This window comes from Limulus polyphemus, unplaced genomic scaffold (assembly GCF_000517525.1).
Source record: "Limulus polyphemus unplaced genomic scaffold, Limulus_polyphemus-2.1.2 Scaffold4217, whole genome shotgun sequence".
Taxonomy (NCBI): domain Eukaryota; kingdom Metazoa; phylum Arthropoda; class Merostomata; order Xiphosura; family Limulidae; genus Limulus; species Limulus polyphemus.
In genome coordinates, this window is record NW_013669827.1 from 32,525 (window position 1) to 55,424 (window position 22,900).

The 22,900-nt window shown below is 32.6% G+C and overlaps 1 protein-coding gene across 2 annotated transcripts in view; it reads left to right on the forward strand.

The window, feature by feature from the left end:
• The window catches only part of LOC106470789 (3-phosphoinositide-dependent protein kinase 1-like), a 50,241-nt gene that overhangs the window by 18,179 nt on the left and 9,162 nt on the right, over positions 1 to 22,900 (forward strand). For both annotated transcript variants that reach the window (XM_013931355.2, XM_022399428.1), the window contains exons 3-8: positions 4,851 to 4,893; positions 6,757 to 6,903; positions 16,084 to 16,228; positions 17,678 to 17,769; positions 20,855 to 20,948; positions 21,537 to 21,605. In XM_013931355.2, the coding sequence (XP_013786809.1) occupies positions 4,851 to 4,893; positions 6,757 to 6,903; positions 16,084 to 16,228; positions 17,678 to 17,769; positions 20,855 to 20,948; positions 21,537 to 21,605 (590 nt within the window). The remainder of the gene's footprint in view (positions 1 to 4,850; positions 4,894 to 6,756; positions 6,904 to 16,083; positions 16,229 to 17,677; positions 17,770 to 20,854; positions 20,949 to 21,536; positions 21,606 to 22,900) is intronic.

Consider the following 22,900-nt stretch of genomic DNA (forward strand, 5'->3'; position numbering starts at 1 on the left):
GCTTTGCGCGAAATTCAATACAAAACAAACAAACAAAGCAGACACTCATTGTGGCCAGTGTCACATGAGGTGTGGAAGCAAGACCTTAGAATACACTACAGTTAATTACATACAACTCTACAGTCCATTCATAAGTATGTCCACAATTAAGTAATCTGAGGGGTTGGTATGTGTGTTCCTTGTGCTTTACAAGTTAAGTGAAGATAGTAACAGAAGAATCCATGTGTGGCTCCTTCAGAGACATCATGTATGGCAACTCAAAGAGTGAGTTCTCAAACCAATATTCTCAGTTACATGATGAGAAAAGTTATCTTTAACTGTTAGGTAGAAGTTGGGAAACAACAACGTTTGAAATATATATCAATAATTACTCCTATAGGACTAAGTCGATTATAATAAAGCTCCTCAAATCTAGCCCTTGTATTCATATCTGGCATCAGCAGCCACTGTTTGGAGGCCTCATGTGTGTGTGCCATTTTTGTTTATTAAGTATTTTGAACTTTAAATCTGCTTTTGAAGGAAATCTGTCGTTTCATTAACAAAATAGTGAGATTAAGTGGTTCATATTTAATACGTGACCTCTTTCATTATCTGCCGCCCAAAAACACTACTTTCCCTCTGGCTGAGGGAAATATTTTATGTTAATAGTTTAACACCTGCTACACAAGCCAGCCTGCAGAGGACAAACATTTCCTTATACTCAGAGAGAGATAGTCTTACATGCAGTCTAATGTTTTTACTCCTGTTGGCTCTGAGGCTGAATTGTGGGAGGTCAAGGACAGACTAGTGAGACTTTAGACTATTTTTTCAGCACCTTCCTTTGCTCAGACAACTCGTACACCATGTTTGTCACATTTTGAGTATTTCTCCTGTGGCTTATGACTGATGAACTTCCTTATTGGGAGAAACTAGTTTGTCTGATTACCTAGTCCTTCCACCTTCACCAGACATTGCAGTGCACGCAAGGAAGTTTGCAGATCAATTGAGGAAGGGTGCTGCCATGCCTTGTCCTCCTCATTATTGGATCAGCATGCCTTGGCTTTCAATCACCTGGAGTACCCTTATATGAGCTCTCAGAGGTTAGACCCTCTACTTTCCTACTTGGGGCTCTAGACAAGATGCCATTGTTTATCTTACTTTATCTCGGTTTTCCAGAATTTATCTGTCACTTACAACAGTTTTACTTTTTTATCATCTTTGTAACTGTTGTGTGAGGCTTATATTAGTTCCTCTGCTCAAATTTTGGAGGATCTTATCATTTATTGCCTTCCACTTTGGTCTGGTTATCAGTTTCTGCTCTCTCCTTGGTATCTTGGTTGGTTTGTTGCTGGGATCTTTTGGAGAGAGATACCTTACCAAAGGGAGTTTGCCTATCTGTGTCAGACCTTAGAGTTTTCAGAGAAACTCGTTTTCTCTGACAATCTATCTTGCAGGAATCCCAGACTCTATGGAATGGTGATTAGTTGTGGTCTATCTACACTCTTCACTTTATACAATGGCTTCTTGACTGTCCCAAAGTTCTTCTACAGGAGGGTTTATGGCATCTCCCGTTCGCATTTCCAGACCACCTGCCTCGGTGCCACGATTCATTCAAACACAATTACGATTCTGACCTTACCAGTCAGGATCCTTCTTGAGGGTGGAGCACAGATTTCAGCGTCAGTCACTACCTTATGGGGTCAGGTCCTGTGGGGTCTCATCTCAGAGGGTTTGTGTCAGTATGGGAGACATTCACCACAGATCAGTGTGTCATTCAAGTACTCGGGAATGGATGGGTCATTTAGTTCATGTCTTCTCCTCCACTGCCTCTCATACCAGTTGGCTTTCCATTCCCCTTGGACCCTCTTACATCCAACCGTCGAGCACAAGCCATCCACAATCTTCACACCAAGAAGCCATAGTCACCTCCTCTCTCAGGGTTTTTTTATTCTCAGCTTTTTGTAGTACTGAAAAAGATGGGCGAATGGTGACCAGTCATCCATTTTTTTCATCCCATTTGCTTCCTACAGCCTCCTCGATTTACAATGGAGTCGTTCTTTCCCTACTGTGGCTATTTTCACTCAGACTGTGGATGACATAATTCGAAGTCATATATCCTGATCTCCGAGTCTTCAAGGCATTATATCAGTTTTGTGCATGACATCCAGGTTTTTCAATTTTGTGCTCTATCATTTGGCTTCGCATTTGCTCCATACATTTTTTTGCTGGATAGTGAGAGCTATTTCATGTCATCTTCACTTCCTCAGCATTCACACTCACCATTACATGGACAACTGGCTTACTGCTTGCCCCTTTACACCATTTAGCAGAACTGCACATTGAACCTCTGTTATCAGAAGCTATGAAGGCTGGGTTTCTTATCAAAAAAAGGAAAAGTCTATTTTTACTCCCATGCTATACCTCATCCATTTAGGAGTATTTTTCACTTCCAGACTAAGCTGGGCCTAACATTCTCCTCTACACCTTCAACTGAAGAACAGGTAGTTCTTCAAATACAGTTATCTCCTTCTCCACCAGCATGCACAGTTCTATCCCTTTTGGAGATGTGGGCATCCTTGGAATCATTCAGTTCTTTAGATCAGGCCCACATGAGGGCCCTTCAATGGTCATTACAGCACAGATATGCTGCATTGTCCAGTGAGACTGTCAGATTCCAGTTTGCTGGATCTCAACTGGTGGTTGGACAGGGACAACACAACAGTAAATGTACCTCTTCCACCTCCATGGCCAGGGATACTTCTGTTCACAGATGTGCTTCTCTTCAGGGCTGGGGTGCTTGTATGGAAAATACGGTATTTAAGGGACTTTGGACAGTAGAGGAAACTTCTCTCCACATCAGTCTCTTATAACTTTTAGCAGTTCAACATACAAGATAATTAAAAATTGAGAATTTAAAATCTACAAATAGGGATCACAAAAAAGTAATCAAACAAGACTGGAGATCTACTGCTGACAGTTTGTTCAAGCTACAAATCCCTATTATGACTCCACTGTAAAATTATAGCAAGTGATATCTACTGTAGTGTGGGATTGCAGAGGAATTTTGCAAAACACTGAGAGAATACTTTTAAACTTAATTCAATCTTTTTAATTTTGTCGTGTTGCAAAATTCACTTTCTACCATAAAGAAATCCAGTGTTTTCCTAGCGTGTATGTTAGTTGGAAACTACAACTTGTGCATTGTCTAATGCATTAATTGGAAACTGCCACGTGAAAGGTTTCTGATGTTGCTGTTGCATATCGTTACTCGAGATCTATTGTTCATCATTACTCAACTTAGCTGTTTCAACATGGATTTCTGCAAATATATTTCAGCAACTTTGTAACAGTGAATGATTACCATAGTAGATTTTCCTACTCAGACGATGGTGGTAATTCTTTCTACTGTTTTGTATACTTACCTGAAATTGTGAGTGCATATTCAGTATTTATTACCACAGCATATAGTACTATTTCATATTGCTATTCTTAAATAGTTGGTGTTAAGTAACAGTTGTAAATGTTGTTGATAATTGGTGACTTACATTAAGTGTGTTGCTGTTGTCTATTTTGCATGCATTACTTGTGTCACCTTATTCTAGCAAACACTTGTGCACAACAGGCTGTTGAAGAACATTTGTGTATGTCATGTAAACCTAACAAGGTAACCATGTCACTGCATCTGTTTATATTGCATTAATCTGTGTTGTATTAATTATTCTGTTCTGATGAGATTGCTTTGTTGCTGCTCATCTGTTGTTACATTACACTGTGACATTGATGGAAGCCGATCATTAAATCTGTGATGATACAATCTTTGCCTTCAAGATTGTCCCTTGAGAACAACTTTACTTACAGAACTTATCAATTTTATTGCAGTCAAAGTAGGGATTTGTAGCTTGTCTAAATTAATCTTGATGGAAGGTTACATTGTATTGAAAAATTGACATTTCTCTATCCCAGTTTAAGATATTATAAAATACTATTGAGTATGATTGTTGAAAAGTGATTGTTATAGATACAGTATTAGAAATTAGTGTGGAATGTATGCTATTTTATCATACGAGGTGGCAGGCTACTGCATTATTACTTCACAAATTATGTCATTTGTTATCATTTATTGTTCAATTTATTTCTGTAACTTCCTAATAAATATATATATATATATACACACACATACACACTCATCAAAAACACCATTCATGTAATTTTGACTTTTGAGAATCTTCAAACCAAGCTATGATTTACCTAATTTTCAAATGAATTTAATAGTAGTTACATGTTTTAGAAGCTATTGGTGACTAGTCCAGGGTTTTGTAGGCTCATTTCATATTTCAGAAGTGTTTGTTTATTGACATGCTCTCTTGAAGATAGGAAATTAACCATTTATATCAAAATAGATATGCTGTTTTGAATAGTATACACAGCTTTGCAATACTTTAAGTAGTTGTGCATCTGTAGTTTCTAAGTTATACTTAGTTTCAATTTCTAACAAAAGAAGAAGAAAGAAAGGTGCATACATGAAAGAGTGGTGCATGCCAATGAATCAGAGTTATAGAGGACTTTAACTTTGTTTAGGTCATGTTTTACATATTTTTACAAAACAAGGGTGTTAATAAATGATAGCTTTGAATAATAGTTTTTCTTATGTCTTAACAGAACATAAAAATGGTTTTACAATAATACAACAAAAGTTGTCATTCAAAGTAATGTAGCTTTAGAAGTTGTTTTATCGTGTTTTTAAACATACAAGTTAATTTATTTCATCAGATGGGTTTTTGTTTCACTTACTTTTCTTTTATAAAGCCCATATGATTTTAAATAAGTAGTGGTGAAGATTAAATAATCAAAGAAACATTTATGTGTTTTAGGTGTATTTGGCAAAGGATATCCGTTCAGGCAAAGAATATGCAAGTAGGTATTTTAGTATGTGTTTTCACATCTCAGAATTATTAGTAGTGTGTGATTAAGACTGCTATAACACGATAAAGTTACTCAGTAAATTAATATAGCATAATAAGGTATGTCTTTTTATTTTATTTAAGAGACTAAAGTTTAACAATAGTTATATGCAATTGGTGACACACTATGTAATTATATAGCTCAAATAATCTGCAGTATTTATCTACTTTCAACTTTACGTCTTTATATGATCTTTAAATACTAGACTAAGTAAAATGTAAATTAGATTATTCAGCACTGTAAGCCTACTTGTTCAGCACATAGCAGCCTTTAAATCATTACATTTATTAATTTTATACTTTTCCTGTTTTCTGCAATAATTTTCATTGCATATGAATTTTGAAATTGTGTATTTATAATAAACCGTAAGTTAATGATATTTACTGGGGTTATGCTGATGCAAAGAAAATACTGTGAAAAAAATTTTTTTGTTAGTACCTAATAATAGCATGGCACCTTATTGCAAATGTAGCATCAAAGTTACGAAACTGCTTGACATTGTGTTAGGAAAAAAGACTCAATTTTATATTAAAATATATAAGATAGGTATATGCTAAGAAACCTTAATGTATTGCCAGTTGCTTTACAGTATTTTAGTATAAATTTTCCATCTTTGTGTTTCCAATGCACAGAATTTGAAACTGTTTTTTTTTTATGGCAACATTTCTTTCAATTCTTTGACAGAAACTATACAAGTATCATAAAACTGGTTACTACAGTAAAGACTTATTATGAATACACTTTGAACTAGCTAGCCTAACAATTTTCACGCTCGTGTATTGCAAGCCTTTGTTTTAAAATGACACAACTTAAGAAATAGAAATTCTACATCAGTTTTGTGAACAGCAGAACACAATATCTGTTACATGCACAGTATTTGCTTATTTGTTTAGAAACACTTGTTAAGTAAGATTACCCCACCTTGTAAACAAAAGTTAGTTAAAGTTGCCCAAGCAGCCGATTATCAGCATTGTTGTTTGCCTGAAGGAAATCAACTATATTTCACACTATAAGTAAACCTTGAATATAATTGCAATGTGCAATTCCAAATGCTTATTTATGTCAATTGAAGGAGTGGTGCTTCCATATGTGAAAAATACTTACCATATCTGTGTGTGCGTGACCTTTCTTTCTTTTTTTTTTCACCTAGTAAATAGATTTCTTCCATCCAGCTGACCCAAGGAATTCTCCTCCCCAATTATCCTCTCATTGCATGAAAACACTCCCTGAAATTGTACAGTTGTAACTATTTCTGGTTATCTAAAGTTGATAAGCCATTTTAGACATAATCCACCATCCTGCCCTACCCATTTAGTAAATTGTTCTTCTGCACAAACTGATACATAATTGTGAAAATCAATAAGTAAGGCCACATTCCTTAGACTCCATATTACAGTATCTCCACCTGGACAGGTCACTGTTGTAAAATGCACAATATGTTGTCCTTGACACATACAAGTATTTATGCAGTTGGTCACAGTTCACTGTGTAAACAAGTTTTATTTTAGCCATTGGACCACAGACTTCGGGATAATTTTATCACCAGAGTTTTATGTAATTTTGGTATCATATTTGGTAACCAGCACATCACTAATGTTTATATACTAAAAACTCTTCACAAATGCTCTGTATTATAGAAACCAACATACAGTGTTATTATTCTCCAGTTGTTTTGTACTTAAACTTAACTGTATTACTAATATGCTTACATTTCACCTACTGAGATATTAAAAATGTTTCATTGTATTGTCTTCCATTTTTGTTTTGTTGCATTACATTTGTTATACTCACAAAATTTCTTTACTTATTTCATAGTCAAAGTCTGTGAAAAAGTTCACATCCTTCGGGAAAAGAAACAGAAAGCTATTATGAGGGAGAAACAGATTATGAATATACTCAATGATCATCCCAGCCCCTTCTTCATCAAGTTGTTCTGTACTTTCCAAGATACAGATCGACTTTGTATCCTACTAATTGCACTACATTTAAAGAATTTGAAAATGTTATTTATTTTTTTCAATAATGATTCAGGTAAATCTTTAATGATCCATGTTAAGCATGGTTGATGAGTGCAATATTTATTTTCTCAGATCTCAAAAAATTTCAACAAGAAACTATCAAAATATTAACAAATGATTTTTCACAGTTTAGTATAGTATGCCTTTAGCATATCCACTTTGGATTATTTTGGATATTACTTCGATTCTTTTACTGACAAACCTCTTCAAGATGGTATTTTTAGCTATATGTACATGTGCTTTATTTATGTTTTACTTAGTTTTGATTTTGCAAAAAAATTGGCTCTTGGGAAAATGTTTAATAGTTATGTAAATCTAATAATTCTCACTATTTTTTAAAGAAATTGATCAACCTGGGTAGCTGGTGCTATTGCCAGCCATGCCAAATGGCATAGACGATAGTGAAAATTTGATTTTCCAACTTTAATATATTTTTAAAAAATAATGAAGTCATTGCTCACTTTGATAATTTAATTTCATTTTCAATGTATTATTTTTATCCTGAAACTTTTATGATCAGAATAGGATAAAAAGGTCTGTTTTAATGCTTGTTCGGGTTAAGGTTTACTTCTATAGCTTAAAAGGACAAAAATTTAGGAAGAAGGAGTGCTTAGTATCCCAAAAAGACCTGTGAAATGTTATTGTAAAATAAAATAAAAACAATATTGCTGTTTATTTTAATAGAATAATAAATTGGCAAGTAGTTTTTGATTCATAACACATGAAGCACAGTCTATATCATTGTTAAAGTTAATGTTTTCCTTAACTATTATACATTGATCAGAAAGCATGACCCATGCATGTTTTTAATTATTGGTTAATAAGGTATTCTAAAAATGTAATTTTTTTGTGTGAAACAAATACATCAAAGAGTTATTAAGCAGTATAAATTATAAAGTTAACTAAACAGTTTTTTATTAATGAGTTTTAAAAAGGTAACTTTTTAAAAATTAAATTCCATTATTGCATCAAATCTACATGATTCAAAGTATCCAATGTTTTCCAGAAAGATAATTTACATAATTTCTAAGTGGTTAATCTTTTTTTGGTTTTATAGTCAAACTGAAATATGTTTTGAAAATTATTTTTTGAAATTGCAACTTATTTTACATGCAAAACATATAGAAGTAGACCAAACTTTAAAAGGTTATCCTCTTCAACTCTTTCTGTAGTTAGTTATTAAAGTAATAAACAGTTTAAATAGCATGTTTTTTATAACACATGAACTAAAAACATTTCTCTAAAAAAGGGGGTTTAAATTTAGTTAAAATGAACTCCCAGAGAAGAAGTGAAATTTATAATCACATGATGTTGCTTGGTTGTTTTATCACATAGTTACGCAATGGGCTATCTGAGCTCTGTCTGCCATAGGGGGAAGTTGTGAATATATTTTTCATCATATATTGATAATTTCTGATATGGTCATACCTCCCTCACTCAAAGCTATCTTGAGCTTCTTTCTGCCCTCTAAGCATTGGTAAAAATTTGTTGTGCTCGTCACACCAGTCTATATATCCCATCAATTTTGCACCATTTTTGAACATGTACATATCATATAACTACTCTCCACCAATAGTATTGCACCACCTATGTTGATACAGCTAGCTCCTTATGCTATTCCTGCTTAGTCCTCACTTTCTTGAATGGCACAGCTTCATTTAGATGTGTGATGTTTTTGCACGTGGCTACCATTTATGATTGGGGTTATTTGCCATTTCAATTTTTTTTTTCAGCAGTTTTCTTTTACACTGTTTGCATTCAATTGTTTCAATGATTTTTCTTTTGCATTTGTTTCTTATTACCAAATTATATGAGAATTTCATATGAATTTGCAATTCAGTGTATCGAATACAGTAGTTCCCATTACAGTCGACAATCCTATTAGTGTGACTTCCCAGGAATCAGGTTTGACTTTATCTGCAGAGGAGGTACAGGTCTTAATTTGCAGGGAGCTAGATTAATATGTTTGACCAGAAATTTGTTATCCTTTTCAAACTGAAAATGTTGCTGAAGGAGAAGACAATTTGGCACCTTTTTATTTTGGTCTGCCACACTATACACCTCTTCAGGAGATTTCACCTTCCACACTTTTTTATATATATACAGTTGGTTACTCAGGTCCATGTTCGATGCAAATTCAGTTTTTTTTCTGTATTTTCAAGATTAGGGTAATTTTGCTAGTTTTCTGTTTCCTGCTCCTGTTGGCATGCATCCACTTCGTTCACTTTGGTGGAGGTTTGTTTTCTCCTCCTTTCTTTCTATTGCTTCCAGATCTCCCAGTGGATAAGTGGTAAGTGTTTCCACTTGTACACTTTCCACCTGGTTGCAATACCCATGGTAGGTGCAGCTCAGATGCCCTTTGTGTGGCTTTCTCATTCTTTACAAGGGAAAATTAAATATTTCACATCATCAGTGCTTAGACTTTGGTAAGTTAGATATTTATGTGTCCTTTGTCATCTAAGTTAATTTTAATTTATTGTAAGTTAGATGTTGATTATTACTTTGTTTTATAGGTAATTTTAGTCTGTTTACACATTCATTATTATTACATATGTTGTGGACTAGGAAGTTGCAATATTTTGTCAGTTCGATATTAATGAGTACTTTGTTAACTTGGTATATTTAGATAGTTTGTACTTACTTTACATATCATTCTTACTAGTAACATTTAACTCAGTGTTCTATATGTATAATGTTTCTCTTCATCATTGTTCAATATGTGCCTTATAATCCTAATTTTAGTTAACATAGGACTTAATTTTTTTTTTCATTGGTACATCACTGATATGCTCATTTCTTTCCCATTTGTAGGGCTGAGCTTTGTTTTAGCTACATTTCCTAAGTTCTTGATACTAGAATACAGTGTTTCTCCTCATACTCTACAATTTAGGGTTCATCTCTATAGTACCTACATCATTGATAGTAATTTATAGCTAGAAGTTGAGTGTTCCAATTTATAGCCCTACTGTTTGGAATAACCTCGACTCCTTGTGTATTTTTTCAGGTGGTAAGACCTTTTGCCAAACATCTTCACTCAATGGGTCTTTGCAATCATCATTACATGGATGACTGGCTTTTGCTCACTTCTTCCCATTCACACTCCAGAGACCACTCTTGTCTGCTCCTACAATAAGCAGCACTGGGGAGGATTCCTGATAAAAGTTGACTAGTCTATTCTTACCCCCACTCAATACCTTGTTCATTTGGAGGTTTTCTTCAGTTTCAACCACAGTCAGTCCCAGCCTTCTCTTCATCTTTAGAATATTGAGAAAGTAATCCACAAAGTCCTCACCTTATAGCTTGAAAGGTTCTATCTCTTTTGGGGATGTGAGCTTCTTTGAAAGCTCTCATTCCCATGAGTTGAGCTCATATGAATTCCCTTCATTGTTCCCTGTCCCTGTTCGTGGACGCATTTTCAGAGGGTTGGGTGCTTACCTCGACACTCGAGAAATTTCCAGTCTGGTCAGTCGAAGAGTCTTCTCTCTGTATCTACATTCTCAAACTTATAGTGGTTCATTGAACTCTGTTCCACTTTCTTCCTCTCCTGTGGTCCATCAATCAAAATGTCTTTCGGTGAGTGTGTTCTCAGCTGGGACATGTCATATCGATGCTTTCACCACCCACTGGAACACGAGACTTCCTTCCTTTTGGTCTCCCATTCCACACCTGCTAGCTCTGGCAGTGGACATATTCAGACAAGATTGGATGTTTACCCTCCTAATCGACTTCTCTCCAGAGTTCTATCCATAATCCAAACCACTGTTTGTCTAGTCCTACTTGTAGCTTAATATTGGCCAGCACAACCATGGTTCCCTCTGCTCTGACCTTTACTTGTACAACCTTCCCTACCTATACTTCTGTCTCGGTCTTTACTCCCTCAAACATTGTTCATCCAGACGTTACCACACTCCATCTTCATGCATGGCTTTTGTCAGGTCCATTGCCTCAGACCAGGGACTGACTCCATGTGTTGCATCTTTCCTTTCCCAATCCATCAGACCTTCTTCCGTGTCCATTTACCAAAGACGGTAGTCCACCTTCTGCCTTTGATCTTTATAACATAGCTTATATTCTTCCTCCTCTTTTCCAATTCTTCACCTAGTTGTTTGACAAAGGCTTGTTCGCTTCATCCACATCTATTTATCAGGTAGCCTTGTCAAACACATTCTGTTTCTCCAAGTTTTGTAAGATTATGTCTTCAGAACTTGATTTTAAGGAAATTTCCAGGTTGTTCAGAAGGCTGTATAGGTGGTCCAAAAAATAAAATACAAAGACCCTCAAAAAATATCCAATTGTGACAGTATTGATGTACAAAGACTCATTTACAAGAATTTTGATGTTTTTATATCTTATTTATTTCCAAAATATCCAATTAATATTTAGTTGGAAATTTTGCATCTTTATTCAACTAATTTTTGATGCCTTATTTCCCAGGAAGTTTCGTACTTGTGTACATTGGGAAAAAAACCATGCTAATGTTACATAGTATCTTAAAGAAACAAACAGTCAATGACCTGTAAAACTTTTAAACAGAACAGCGAGCTTGGCCACTTGCATTCAATGATTTCATTCTAACTAGCTTGATTTACTCACCAAGTACAGCCTGGAGTAAGACTAGACTTGCATTGGAACTTTCACACACACACACACACACTACTATATTGTATTACATACACAATGCCTGCATGCTGCACATGTACACACATGCACCACTTATAGGTATTGTCATTCATACTCATAGTTTGTATTGACCTAGAGAAAGGCAAAACCAGCCTTATTTTATTTATTGTTATTCTGTTTTGTACTGATCGGAACCAGAACCAAAACAGTGTCGAGGATATGATCTTTTTTTTTTTGACCAGATAATTTGTTTTCCCCAAATTAATTTTATGACTATATGCATATAAGTCTCTGCTGCATTGTTTTTTTCATCTGTGATGAGGCAATGGGCCTTTTGCATGAGACCTTCTACAGCTGATGTGATATGTGCAAATACTAGTCAAGAAATAGTTGGTATCAAATTTGTTGCTGGTTCAGTATTTCCAGAGTTTTAACAAAAGTATGCTTTGCACTGCCTGTGGTCTCCCAGAACATGAAAGTCACATTTTTCAAGTCATTTTGTAGAGGTAAAACTTATTTTGTTCAACATTGTACCTGATGGCTACTCTATCCTTCATCAGATCATAAATCTGGCATACTCGGCTGATTCTTCTACAAAAGTGGAAAGCGTTTTTGTATATAGTCAAACTAAATGATTTGCACATTCCATTTTTTCTATATGGCATCCATAGGAAACTCCTTCTATAATATTCTTGTATATGGTGGAATCTCTGTCATAGACCATGCATGGCTTCAATTTTCCTAAAACCTTCTACTGTGGTGTCTGGTTTCATGGCAGGAGATTCCAGTTTTTATAGCATATGTGATTTATTTCTTTTTGTTGTATATTAGCAATGGCACAAATACAAAACTTGTTTCTAACACCTAAAAGCAGAAGCTTCTTTGTTTTGTGACCAGTAATAGTAACCACTTTTCCAGGTAGTTGTATAGAAATGTCCATAACTTCTTTGATTCCACCCATTAACAGGATTGATATTACCAGCCTCTAAAGCTATTTATCTCTCTTCTGAGCCTACTAATATCAAGAAGACTTCCTGTGACTGAAAAATAAAGCATAACTTTATCATCAAAATACACATTCAAGATGTAAATTTCAGGATGCTTTGGAATAACGAACAGTTACTTTCTCTCAAATTTTCTTTCCATATAATTGTGTTGCATTATTCAAACAATGATGTTGCTGTAGTTATGCCAGTCCATTATTGTCTTTCATGATCATTTTATTTATGGCATTGTTCAAATCTCCCCCTCCTCGATTCAAAATTAGCAGCAATATAAATTTCTATCAATTTATGACATAGATAAGTATTTTATGTTGGCTTAAAAATATATCTCCCCAATTTTGTTTTCATATTTGATAAATGTATGATTATGCATTGTTGATATACTCATAACTGAAAAAAAAATTCTTGTTATGAATGGGCCAGCTCCTAGTAAAATCCTGCACTGCTGCAAAGTTCATTGTGTGTTGTTGGTCTTTAACAGTTTTATCAGATTTGATTTTTTTCACAGAACCACATATGCATTTGAAATAAAATTTACTTTCTAAGCCATGCCAGATTTCTTTGTCAAAGAGTAAATATCCTCCTTTAAAGTGTTTCTGAGAATGCAGTGCCAGTCTTCTCACTTTTTTTTATAAAGTGACTGATGTCAACTATTGTCCATCCCCTTAGTGTCATTCACTCCAACGAGGTGAAGAGGCTCAATCACGTGCAGCAAGGTTTCACTACCAACATATATCCTTGTATAAGTATACTAAAATCAAAAGCAGTAGGGCCTGGCATGGACAAGTGGTTAGGGCACTCGACTCGAATCTGAGGGACACAGATTCGAATCCATGTCCCACCAAACATGCTCACCCTTTCAGCCATGGGGGCATTATAATGTGATGGTCAATCATACTATTCATTGGTAAAAGAGTAGCCCAAGAGTTGGCGGTGGGTGGTGATGACTAGCCGACTTCCCTCTAGTCTTACACTGCTAAATTAGGGACAGCTAGTGCAGATAGCCCTCATGTTGCTTTGGGCAAAATTCACAAACAATCAAAAGCAGTAGACAAAAAAGAAATGTACTCGTTGAATTCAGGCACTGAAGTTGTTTTAATTCTATCATGAATTTATATTTTTAACTAGTTTTTACATTATCACTGATGTATGTATAGATTGATAAGTGCTTTATTTTTCCTATCTTGTTGAATAAGTTTTAGTAAAATTATTCTCTTCACTACTACTGGCTACATAGTCATTCTTTGTCACTTCAATATCAGCATACTATTCTCTGTTAACATTGGTCACGTAGCCGTTACCTGTCATTTATGGATCACTGATATGGATAATTCTACATTTTTTTTAAATTCCAGCCCCTATTGTTTCATTTTCTTTTCCTGCTAGGAAAGTTTCCTTTTATTTTAACTATTTCTCACTCCTAAACCGGGCTCTTGGTTCAAAAGTTGCTTTTTCCTTTAGAAGCTATTCCACAAATGGAGATAGGTTTGGGCTTTATATCTAAATATCAGTTTTCTCTGAAATTGTTCACATAGCAATTTAGCAAATCTGTTGTATGTGAACAATTCTCTTTCATAAATTATATATAACATATTGTAAGATGATACATGGTTGTTTATTCCTCTGGTATTACACTAAGAAAAACCTGTGGATTTTATTGGACAGTCAAATCCCATAAAGGTTCTGAAAACTAATAGAACAAAGATCCATTTTTATACTGATAAAATTTCTTTTCCAAATCATTAGAAGCTAATTGTGCAGGTTTCTCCATACTGTTTTCATTCCAAAAATTAATTATTAATCTCAACTTAGCAGCATTTATTTTACATTAAAAACTAAAATTTGATGAAACTCAAAGTAATGATCTTTACTAGCTTAAATATTTTGTTTGCATACTTGTTCTTCCAAAGTTTTACTCTTTGAACCTGAGATATAACTGAAGTTTCCTTTTCTGAATATATATAGGAAGATTGGTAAGCTATTTCAACATTTTATTTGTACTTGCTGCACTTATTATAATTTTAGATGGCCAAAAGGTAATATTATAATGATGAAGTTTACTGAAGGAAGTTGAGCTGATTATGTGACTCACTATGGCAACTGCTCTGAATGAATATTGATGTTAGACTGGTTCAGTAATGTATTGTAATTTGAATTTTGTTATGACACTGACTTTGTATAACATTGTTATTATTTTGATACCAACCAAAATCTATGCATGTAATTGTGTATTGGTGTTTTTGAAGAAAAAATAGAATGAGCCAAATAAATTGGTTCCACATTCAATGGGACTGACTATTAGTTCTATAACTGCCCGACTGCTGAAAAGTGTGAGCATGTTTGGCAGCAACAGGTTTATTTGATCTTGAGTAAAAGAACTCCTCTAATTAAAAATTAAAACTATAGCCTCAAGATGTCTTGTTAACCAATTATTCTGCTTACACTTACAAGCCTTGTAGAAAGTCACCTCCTGAAGCTGTTTAACACTGTCATTACTGGACCTTTATACTTTACCATGGACAGGGTTAAAAGTCAAATGCGTGTAGTGTATGTCCTTGAAGCAATAACACTGCTACGAGTGCAGATATAGCAGGTGGTAACCACTCAAGCAGTGAATTTTATGCAAATTTCATGAAATATGTTTCTGGTGTTCTTCTGAATACTTTTATTTCAGTAATTTTATAGTCTACAAGATAGTGATTTTTGTATTAGAAAAGATGGGTATCAATGTCACCAAAAATTGTTGCTTCATGTTATAATACAAATTAAAATATTGGGATATTAAATTTTCATTATGTTTGTGAACTTCATGTTATCATAAATAATGAAAATTCAAAAATATTAGTTTTAAACCAGCAAAATGTTCAATTGATATACATGCAACCATGTATTTTACATAACGTTTGTGTCTGTGCTTTATACATCTCTTTTAAATAACAAACGGCAAAGCCGTGTGAAAAAGTATCGTTTTGCATATTAGATAACATAAACAGTAAGAAATTAAAATTCTCACCAGGAATGGATTTAGATCTATTGGTCTTTTTACAACAGATAAGCAGTGTGGAAATAGTCTTTTATAATTATAATGCATTGTGATTGGTTCATAGTTATTTGGATTGACCAATAGCTATAAAATAAGAAAGTCTTAGTCATCCACCACATAGAAACTGTTATTGGTTGAAATGATCATGTGAACCATTGGTTAACCTTAATTAAACATTAGTCACTTAAAATTGTGAATCCATCCTCTTAGAAACACCAGCAACCAACAATAATTATCTAGATTTATGGTTTACTGCCCTCTTGCATTAAGAATCATTGATATGGCAGGCTTTAGGAAAACTTTACATACAAGTGCCAAGTAAGACTTTTTACCATTGTATATACATTCATTGCAATATCATAATTCTCTGCTGTGTATGTATTTGTATTTTAGTTATGAACAATATGAATACATATGTAAACACACATACAATTGTTGATCTTAACATTGTATTCAGATTTTGTAATGAACTATGCAAAACATGGAGAACTCTTGCCTTATATAATTAAGGTGGGATCTTTTGATGAAGAATGCACCAGATTTTATGGAGGAGAAATTCTATTAGCTCTGGAACACTTGCATAAATTAGGAATAATTCATAGGTAAGTCTTACTGCTATTACATTATAAGTTAATTATAAAGTGGTTGTTAAAATAAAAATATATCTATACATGTATGTTGAAAGCCATCTAATCTGAATGTTCACTGTTGGTTGACTACTTCTGGTTTTAAATATATGTGCAGTATTTCTTTAGTGTGTTTGTCTATATTTTATCCATCAGTCAACTGAAACATGTTTTTTGCTTATGCTTAAAAACAACATTATTGTTAAAGGTTTTGGTTATTTCAATAATGTTATTAGTTTACCCCCTTCTCATATTATTTCAATATGTACTAATTATACTTTTTACAGATCTGCATAAATATAATTTTTATTTTTTAAGATACCAAAAATAGAACTTTATAAAGACTTTCTCTGATATAGATAATTTCTGTATAATTTGAATAAAGCAAAGTGAACAAAAACACATAATCCAACTTTACCACCATAATTCTAGTTCTATTTCAAGTTTTGTTAGCTTATAGGCATTATATCCACATTTAGTCTATGTTGCACAATATACTGTTTGATTTAGAACCTAATATTCATAGACCTATGATGGATTTTTGGTATTTAAAGTTCCAAAATTTTAATTAAGTTGTAGTGTTGTTGCTTTTCAAGTTTTTTATTGACAGTCAAATTACAGTCACTCCATGTTGGCTGGAGGAGAGGGGGGGAGAACTTAGAGAAATATTTCTCACTGACATTATTTAAGACTGCTTAATCCAGAAGTTGTGCTCAGTAGGTTTGCCTTTAGTGGTTGTTTAGAACCATTGTGCCCAATTTTTTTTCTTTATTTTACCAGTTATTTTTCTATTTATATTAAGCTGAACCCCATTTACTCAGTGTTCAATATCATTGGCTAAACTTTGTGACCTTAAGTTTTTGCATTGTAAAAACTTTAGTCCGTTGTTTTGGTGAAATTGTTGGTAAGATGAGTAAGAGAACTTCACAAAATATTTCTACATTGAAATATCTGTTAGTGAACTTAGATATTAATGTATAGCAAAAAAATAATGTTTTTTGGAAGGACATTTTTGTATGTGTTGGATAGTTTTGTTTGCTAATATTTTATCTCGGGCACAAGGTGGAGTTTTCAAACCCAGACATTTTTGGAAGGGCAAAGGTTAAAGTAATTTGGAACATTTTTTGTAAATTTCTTATGTTAGAAGATATTGTATGTAATATATACAAGAATAATAAGTTTCAAAAAATGAAATAGCATGATAAATATGTTGTATTAACAATTTTATGAGCTTACAAATGCATGGCTGTGTTGATATTTAGCAATATTATGTGTATTTTGACTAGAACATGTATTACTTATACATAATGTTTCTGATGGAACTAATAGTTGCAGAAAATGCTTTTGTTTTGGATAAGGCTTTACAAATATATTATGGGATTTCGATATCTCAACATAATAATTGTAAATTTGTTTTTCATTCAGAGACTTGAAGCCAGAAAACATTCTTCTAAATGAACAGATGCATATTCAAATAACAGATTTTGGGTCAGCCAAAGTTCTAGATAATTCTTCAGGTTAGTATTTATTTTTTATAACAATGCAGGATATATATATATATATTTATGAGACATTATTCTAAATAATTCTAATTGCATGTTTAAAAAATCATCATTTGCAACATATTCACATTCTTGACTTGTAATTAGTTAATATTGCTACTTTTTTAAATCAGATTTTTTATTTTCTGTTAGTTTATCAAAAATCACAAACAACACCTTAACCTTACTTACAAGTAATATGGGCCTGACTAATTTGTGCATGTAATGATATTTTACATAGCTACATTTAATTATCAATGTTTGTCAATAAAATAAGCATCATAATATAACTTAGAATCCAGTCTTTGATATTATCTAAGTTTACTTTCTTAATTTCAAAAGAAAATATTTAAAAAATTTCTCAATTTTCACTTTTGTTGTTTGTCAATATGCTAGTGCTCTCATTTCTCCACTTTAGTTTGTATAGCTTCAATATTATAGCATATACACTATCGAAAGGAATGACATTTTTCAATGTCCAAACCTTTCCATTTACTGAGATATCAATAAATTTTCCCAACCTACAACAGAAGCCCTATCCATCTTTCCTTAACTTTCAAGACAGTGTAACAACTCTGAAATCTAGCTTTGTGTAAACCCTATTGTCTATAAATTTGACAAGCTTGCATATGTATGTATAACGTTATATTTTTCAAGGTATTCCTGATGATCTAGACTAGTAATTACTGAATTAAAAATTGTAGAAAGTTTTTGACTAGCCTTTTGCTATTAAATAATGAATAAAACCACATTAAATATTAACTTCACATGTTACAGAAATAACACAGTATTGTTCAATGTTACTTGAAAAAAATAATTTACACACACACATAATAAGTAGAAATGCCATTAAATAACATTTTACTTCTTCTAAATTCAGTCCTAAAAGTTAAAAATCACTTTAAGAATTCATCTACCCATATGTATCAAAGAGAAAAAGATTCAGAAATTAGATGCCTTGTTACATAAGTCTGCCAGAGGTTTTTGACTTGAGACTCCTTCATTGCATTATCATTATTATGAAGGAAAAAAATATTCAAATCTGAAATTCAAAAACAGCTAAAATAGGATACACGTTGTTTTTAAATGATATATTTTTTCTATGCCATTTTAAATTTATTATAGTTTGGAATACCTCCAGCATTTATGTTCAGACCTGACTTATCAAATTACTTGTGTGTATTTTTATGTATCAGCATATTTCTAATGCATAAAGGAAGATACATTCAGCTAAATAAAATCAATGAAAAGAACAACTTCACTTTCAAAACTGATCCTTATTAGATTTATGTTCTTCACCAATTCAAGTGTTTGATGAACCATTGTTGAGGAGCCAATCACATTCTGGCTGTCATTCTTCTCTAACTTTGGTTTTTGTTTCTAAAAGGGATGTTTACAAATGTAACGTGACTCTCCCCTAGTAATTAAGAAATAATAATTGGGTTGTATACATTCAGTTCCACTTGGGTTGTTCATAACTAAAACTTATAAGTGGTTAATTTAAAATGAATGGTGGTCATTTGTCTACATTTCCACAAGTAAACTCTAAGATTGTTTTTGTTATAATGGTTACTAAACGTAAAAGTATGACTCGTTGCAGTACAGCATGTGATAATTCTGTGGCAAGCAATAACAGTTAATACATGTGATTAAATTTGTAAAAATAGCATATGATATAATATTTCATTTGGTCTCATAATGAAAGAAATGTTTGTAAACTCATATCAAAAGTAAAATATATTTTGAACATATTAATGTCACTGTGCTTCTAAATTTAGGAATTTTATATACAACTTGCAGCATCATATACATTCTATTGTCACCAGTTGGTTTCAGTTATTCATTATCATGTTTGCTGTGTAACATTTATATAATTCCTTAGATGTGAGTATTACCTACTAAAGTATTGGCACATTTTTGTTTTAAGTAAGTTGTCAACAGTTTTTATCTCTGGTGTTGTCACCTTCTCACATGGAACTCTTCTCAATTATGACTAACACTTTCAAACTCTCAGTGTTTGATAAGGAGGATAACTTAAATTGTATAAAAAATTTCTTATCTTAGTTACTGGTTAAACTTTGAGTTTGTTGATAATTTTTGATATGTGGGATACAAAAATGAAAGTATATATATCTTTATAAGATTGTAAAACTGAAATATTTGATATGTGGTTCATACATATAAGTGTTTAGAGTATAAAAATGTTGAAATTTTTTACAAGAGTGACTCATGATTACCTATACACAGTAATATGTTCAACTGTGCATGAACATCCATTATTAATATCAGGTGATTCAGAATTTGTATATAGCTTTAGCTAAAACCAAGGTTTCTGTGCTTCTGTATTTCTATAGTAGGCAGAACTGACTTGTCCAAACAAATGAATGCATATTATTTTGCAGTAATTGATATACAACCGTAAGCATAATTTTTTTGGTATATCATAGAAGACATTAAACACATGTAGGTAGCAGATCTTGGCAATTAGTGGAATTTGCTGATTGATTAATTATGAACTCATTAATCAATTACATTCAACTAATCAGTTATTCTCACATAATATTTGGTTAGTTGAAATAGTCAAAAAATAATAATATTCAGAAACACTAATTTTAATTAGTTGATCATTTTTGTGTGCCGTAACACTAATAGATTAGGCTGAACAACCTTGAATTAATCATTCAGCTCTGATAAACAAGTATACATCTCATGCTCTCCAGTTAATGTCAGAGCAGCCAAAAGAATCGTACGTGTATATACAAAGGACACTGATTGGTTAATGGATGACATTAAAGAAGATGATAATGAAGCAGATACATTATATTTATCTTCATTTATAATAATAATCATGGAGAAATATGTCTGCTTATGAAATGTAGCAGTCTGAGAGATAAAATTTTATTTTATTACAAGCCCACTATAAATTTGCTGAGAGATTTACTTGTAACTTACTTATTTCAGTACCATTTATTTAATCTAAAACCTTTCTCATGATAAAGACTTGTTCTTTGGGAGAATAAATGAAAAGTGATGACATATTCTTTTTTTATTTGCTATATAGATTTAAATACAGTCAATGCAAGGAAGAATTCTTTTGTTGGGACTGCTCAATATGTTTCGCCAGAAATGTTAACAGACAAAAGTGCTGCTCCAAGGTTTGTCTTTCACATATGTTCTCGTCCAGTTACTTGTGTAAGTTTTAAGATTTTGCTGATGTAAATATTTGCATCAGCTTTGCCATAATGCAAGGACACGTTAGGAGACAAAAATGCTATACTGCTGGACATCTCATTTATTGAAGTTTCTTTTCATATCAATTCATCATTGTTATACCATTCAGGAATAGTATGACAATGAAAAATGTGTTTTTAGACTCTTGAATGATAGGCAACATCTCATTGCCTTTGGAAATAGCTATACCTGTCCATTTGAAATTTATAAAAAATATTTTAGTTATTTTTGTGTAACTGTAATGCTTAGAAGTGAGTTTGATTCATTTTATGCAGTTTTTCTCCTTCTATTTTGCAAATAAAATATGTAGACTATTAGCATTAGAGTTATATTGCTTCACTTATTATTACAGTTGGTAGTTGTAACATAATCAGCATATCAGTGGTACTTTGATTTATTGAGGTTGCTTGTTAATAAGTACTCGTGATTAATTTTAGGTGATTGATGAATTTAGATGGTTAATTTTCATGTACATATCTCTATTTTTTCTCAAACCTTTATATTTTTCACAGCTCAGACTTGTGGGCCATGGGATGTATTTTATATCAGATGGTATCAGGACTGCCTCCTTTCCAAGCTTCGTAAGTAACTACATCTTTTTTAAATGCCATATTTGGTACAATAACTACAGTTTAATTTGTTGTGCATATGCTCGTATTTCACACACAGATGATCTGTTTCATTTTCAGTAGTATATGAGTAAATGCAACACACACATGATGCTATACATTCTCCTGTGTCATCAAATACCATACTTTAGAGTCTTGATCATAATTTTTCATATAAGTGCCACACACTTAGTTTTAGAACATACACTATACCACTAAATTTCCCAAGCTGTCTTATCATATACAGATTTCACATCAGACATACCTCATGTCATTAGTAGGCCAAGATATACAGACGTCATATTGTATGCTACCCAAAGTCATTTGTTAACATGAACATACCTTGTTCAAGGTCATTAGAGTACCATATATGAACTATGTGTTTTTTATTAGATGGGACATGTTAAACTGTAGAAAAATGTTTATCAAAATCCAACTTGTCGATGCATATTTGTGAACTTCATTCAAGCTAGTGGATTGTATGGATTTAATTTACTCTTGATGTAAAATATTTAGTAGTTTGAAAATTTATTTTAGGTTAAAAATCACACAATTAAACAAAAAACCGTTATATATTGTGTTTAAAGTAGTTTAATTTTTATCTGATAAGAATGTTTCTTCCCAGATGGGGTAACAACATAGAAACACAATTTTATCATAAACATTGTGAAACGTTAAGTAAAAATAATGTAATTAATAAACGGTAGTCAATTAAATATAAAATATATGAAAAGATCTTAAAGAATTTTTATATTTTTCCTAAATGCTAATTTGTAAGTTGCACCACTCCTGTATGTAGTACATGAACAGAACACACAATAGTATAGACGTTTTTAAGATCACCATGTTTTGTGCCTATAGAGAGAAACATATTAAGATAAAATACCCAAACTTAAAATGTTGAATTTTTTTTTTGCAATACTAATTTTATACTGTAATTCTCTAAAAAGTTGTATTGTCTAGTTCTATGGTGATAATAACTTGTAAGTTTGTTTTTTATCATGGCACTAGAATATTTATAAAAACCAATATTTCAAAGACAAGTTCACTAATATATTTCATTGGTTGAATGACAGCATTTGTGTATAATTTATTGGTGCTCTTGCTGTTTTTGTCACCATTTCACAGACAGAATTTTCTAATACGCTCTGTTTTGTAAATAAAGTTTATAGATCTAATTGCCCAATACAGCATTCAATCTTCTTTACTTCTAATCTTGCTTTCATATATCCTGCAGTCATAAGTTCTATGTCATTGTGATTCTGTAT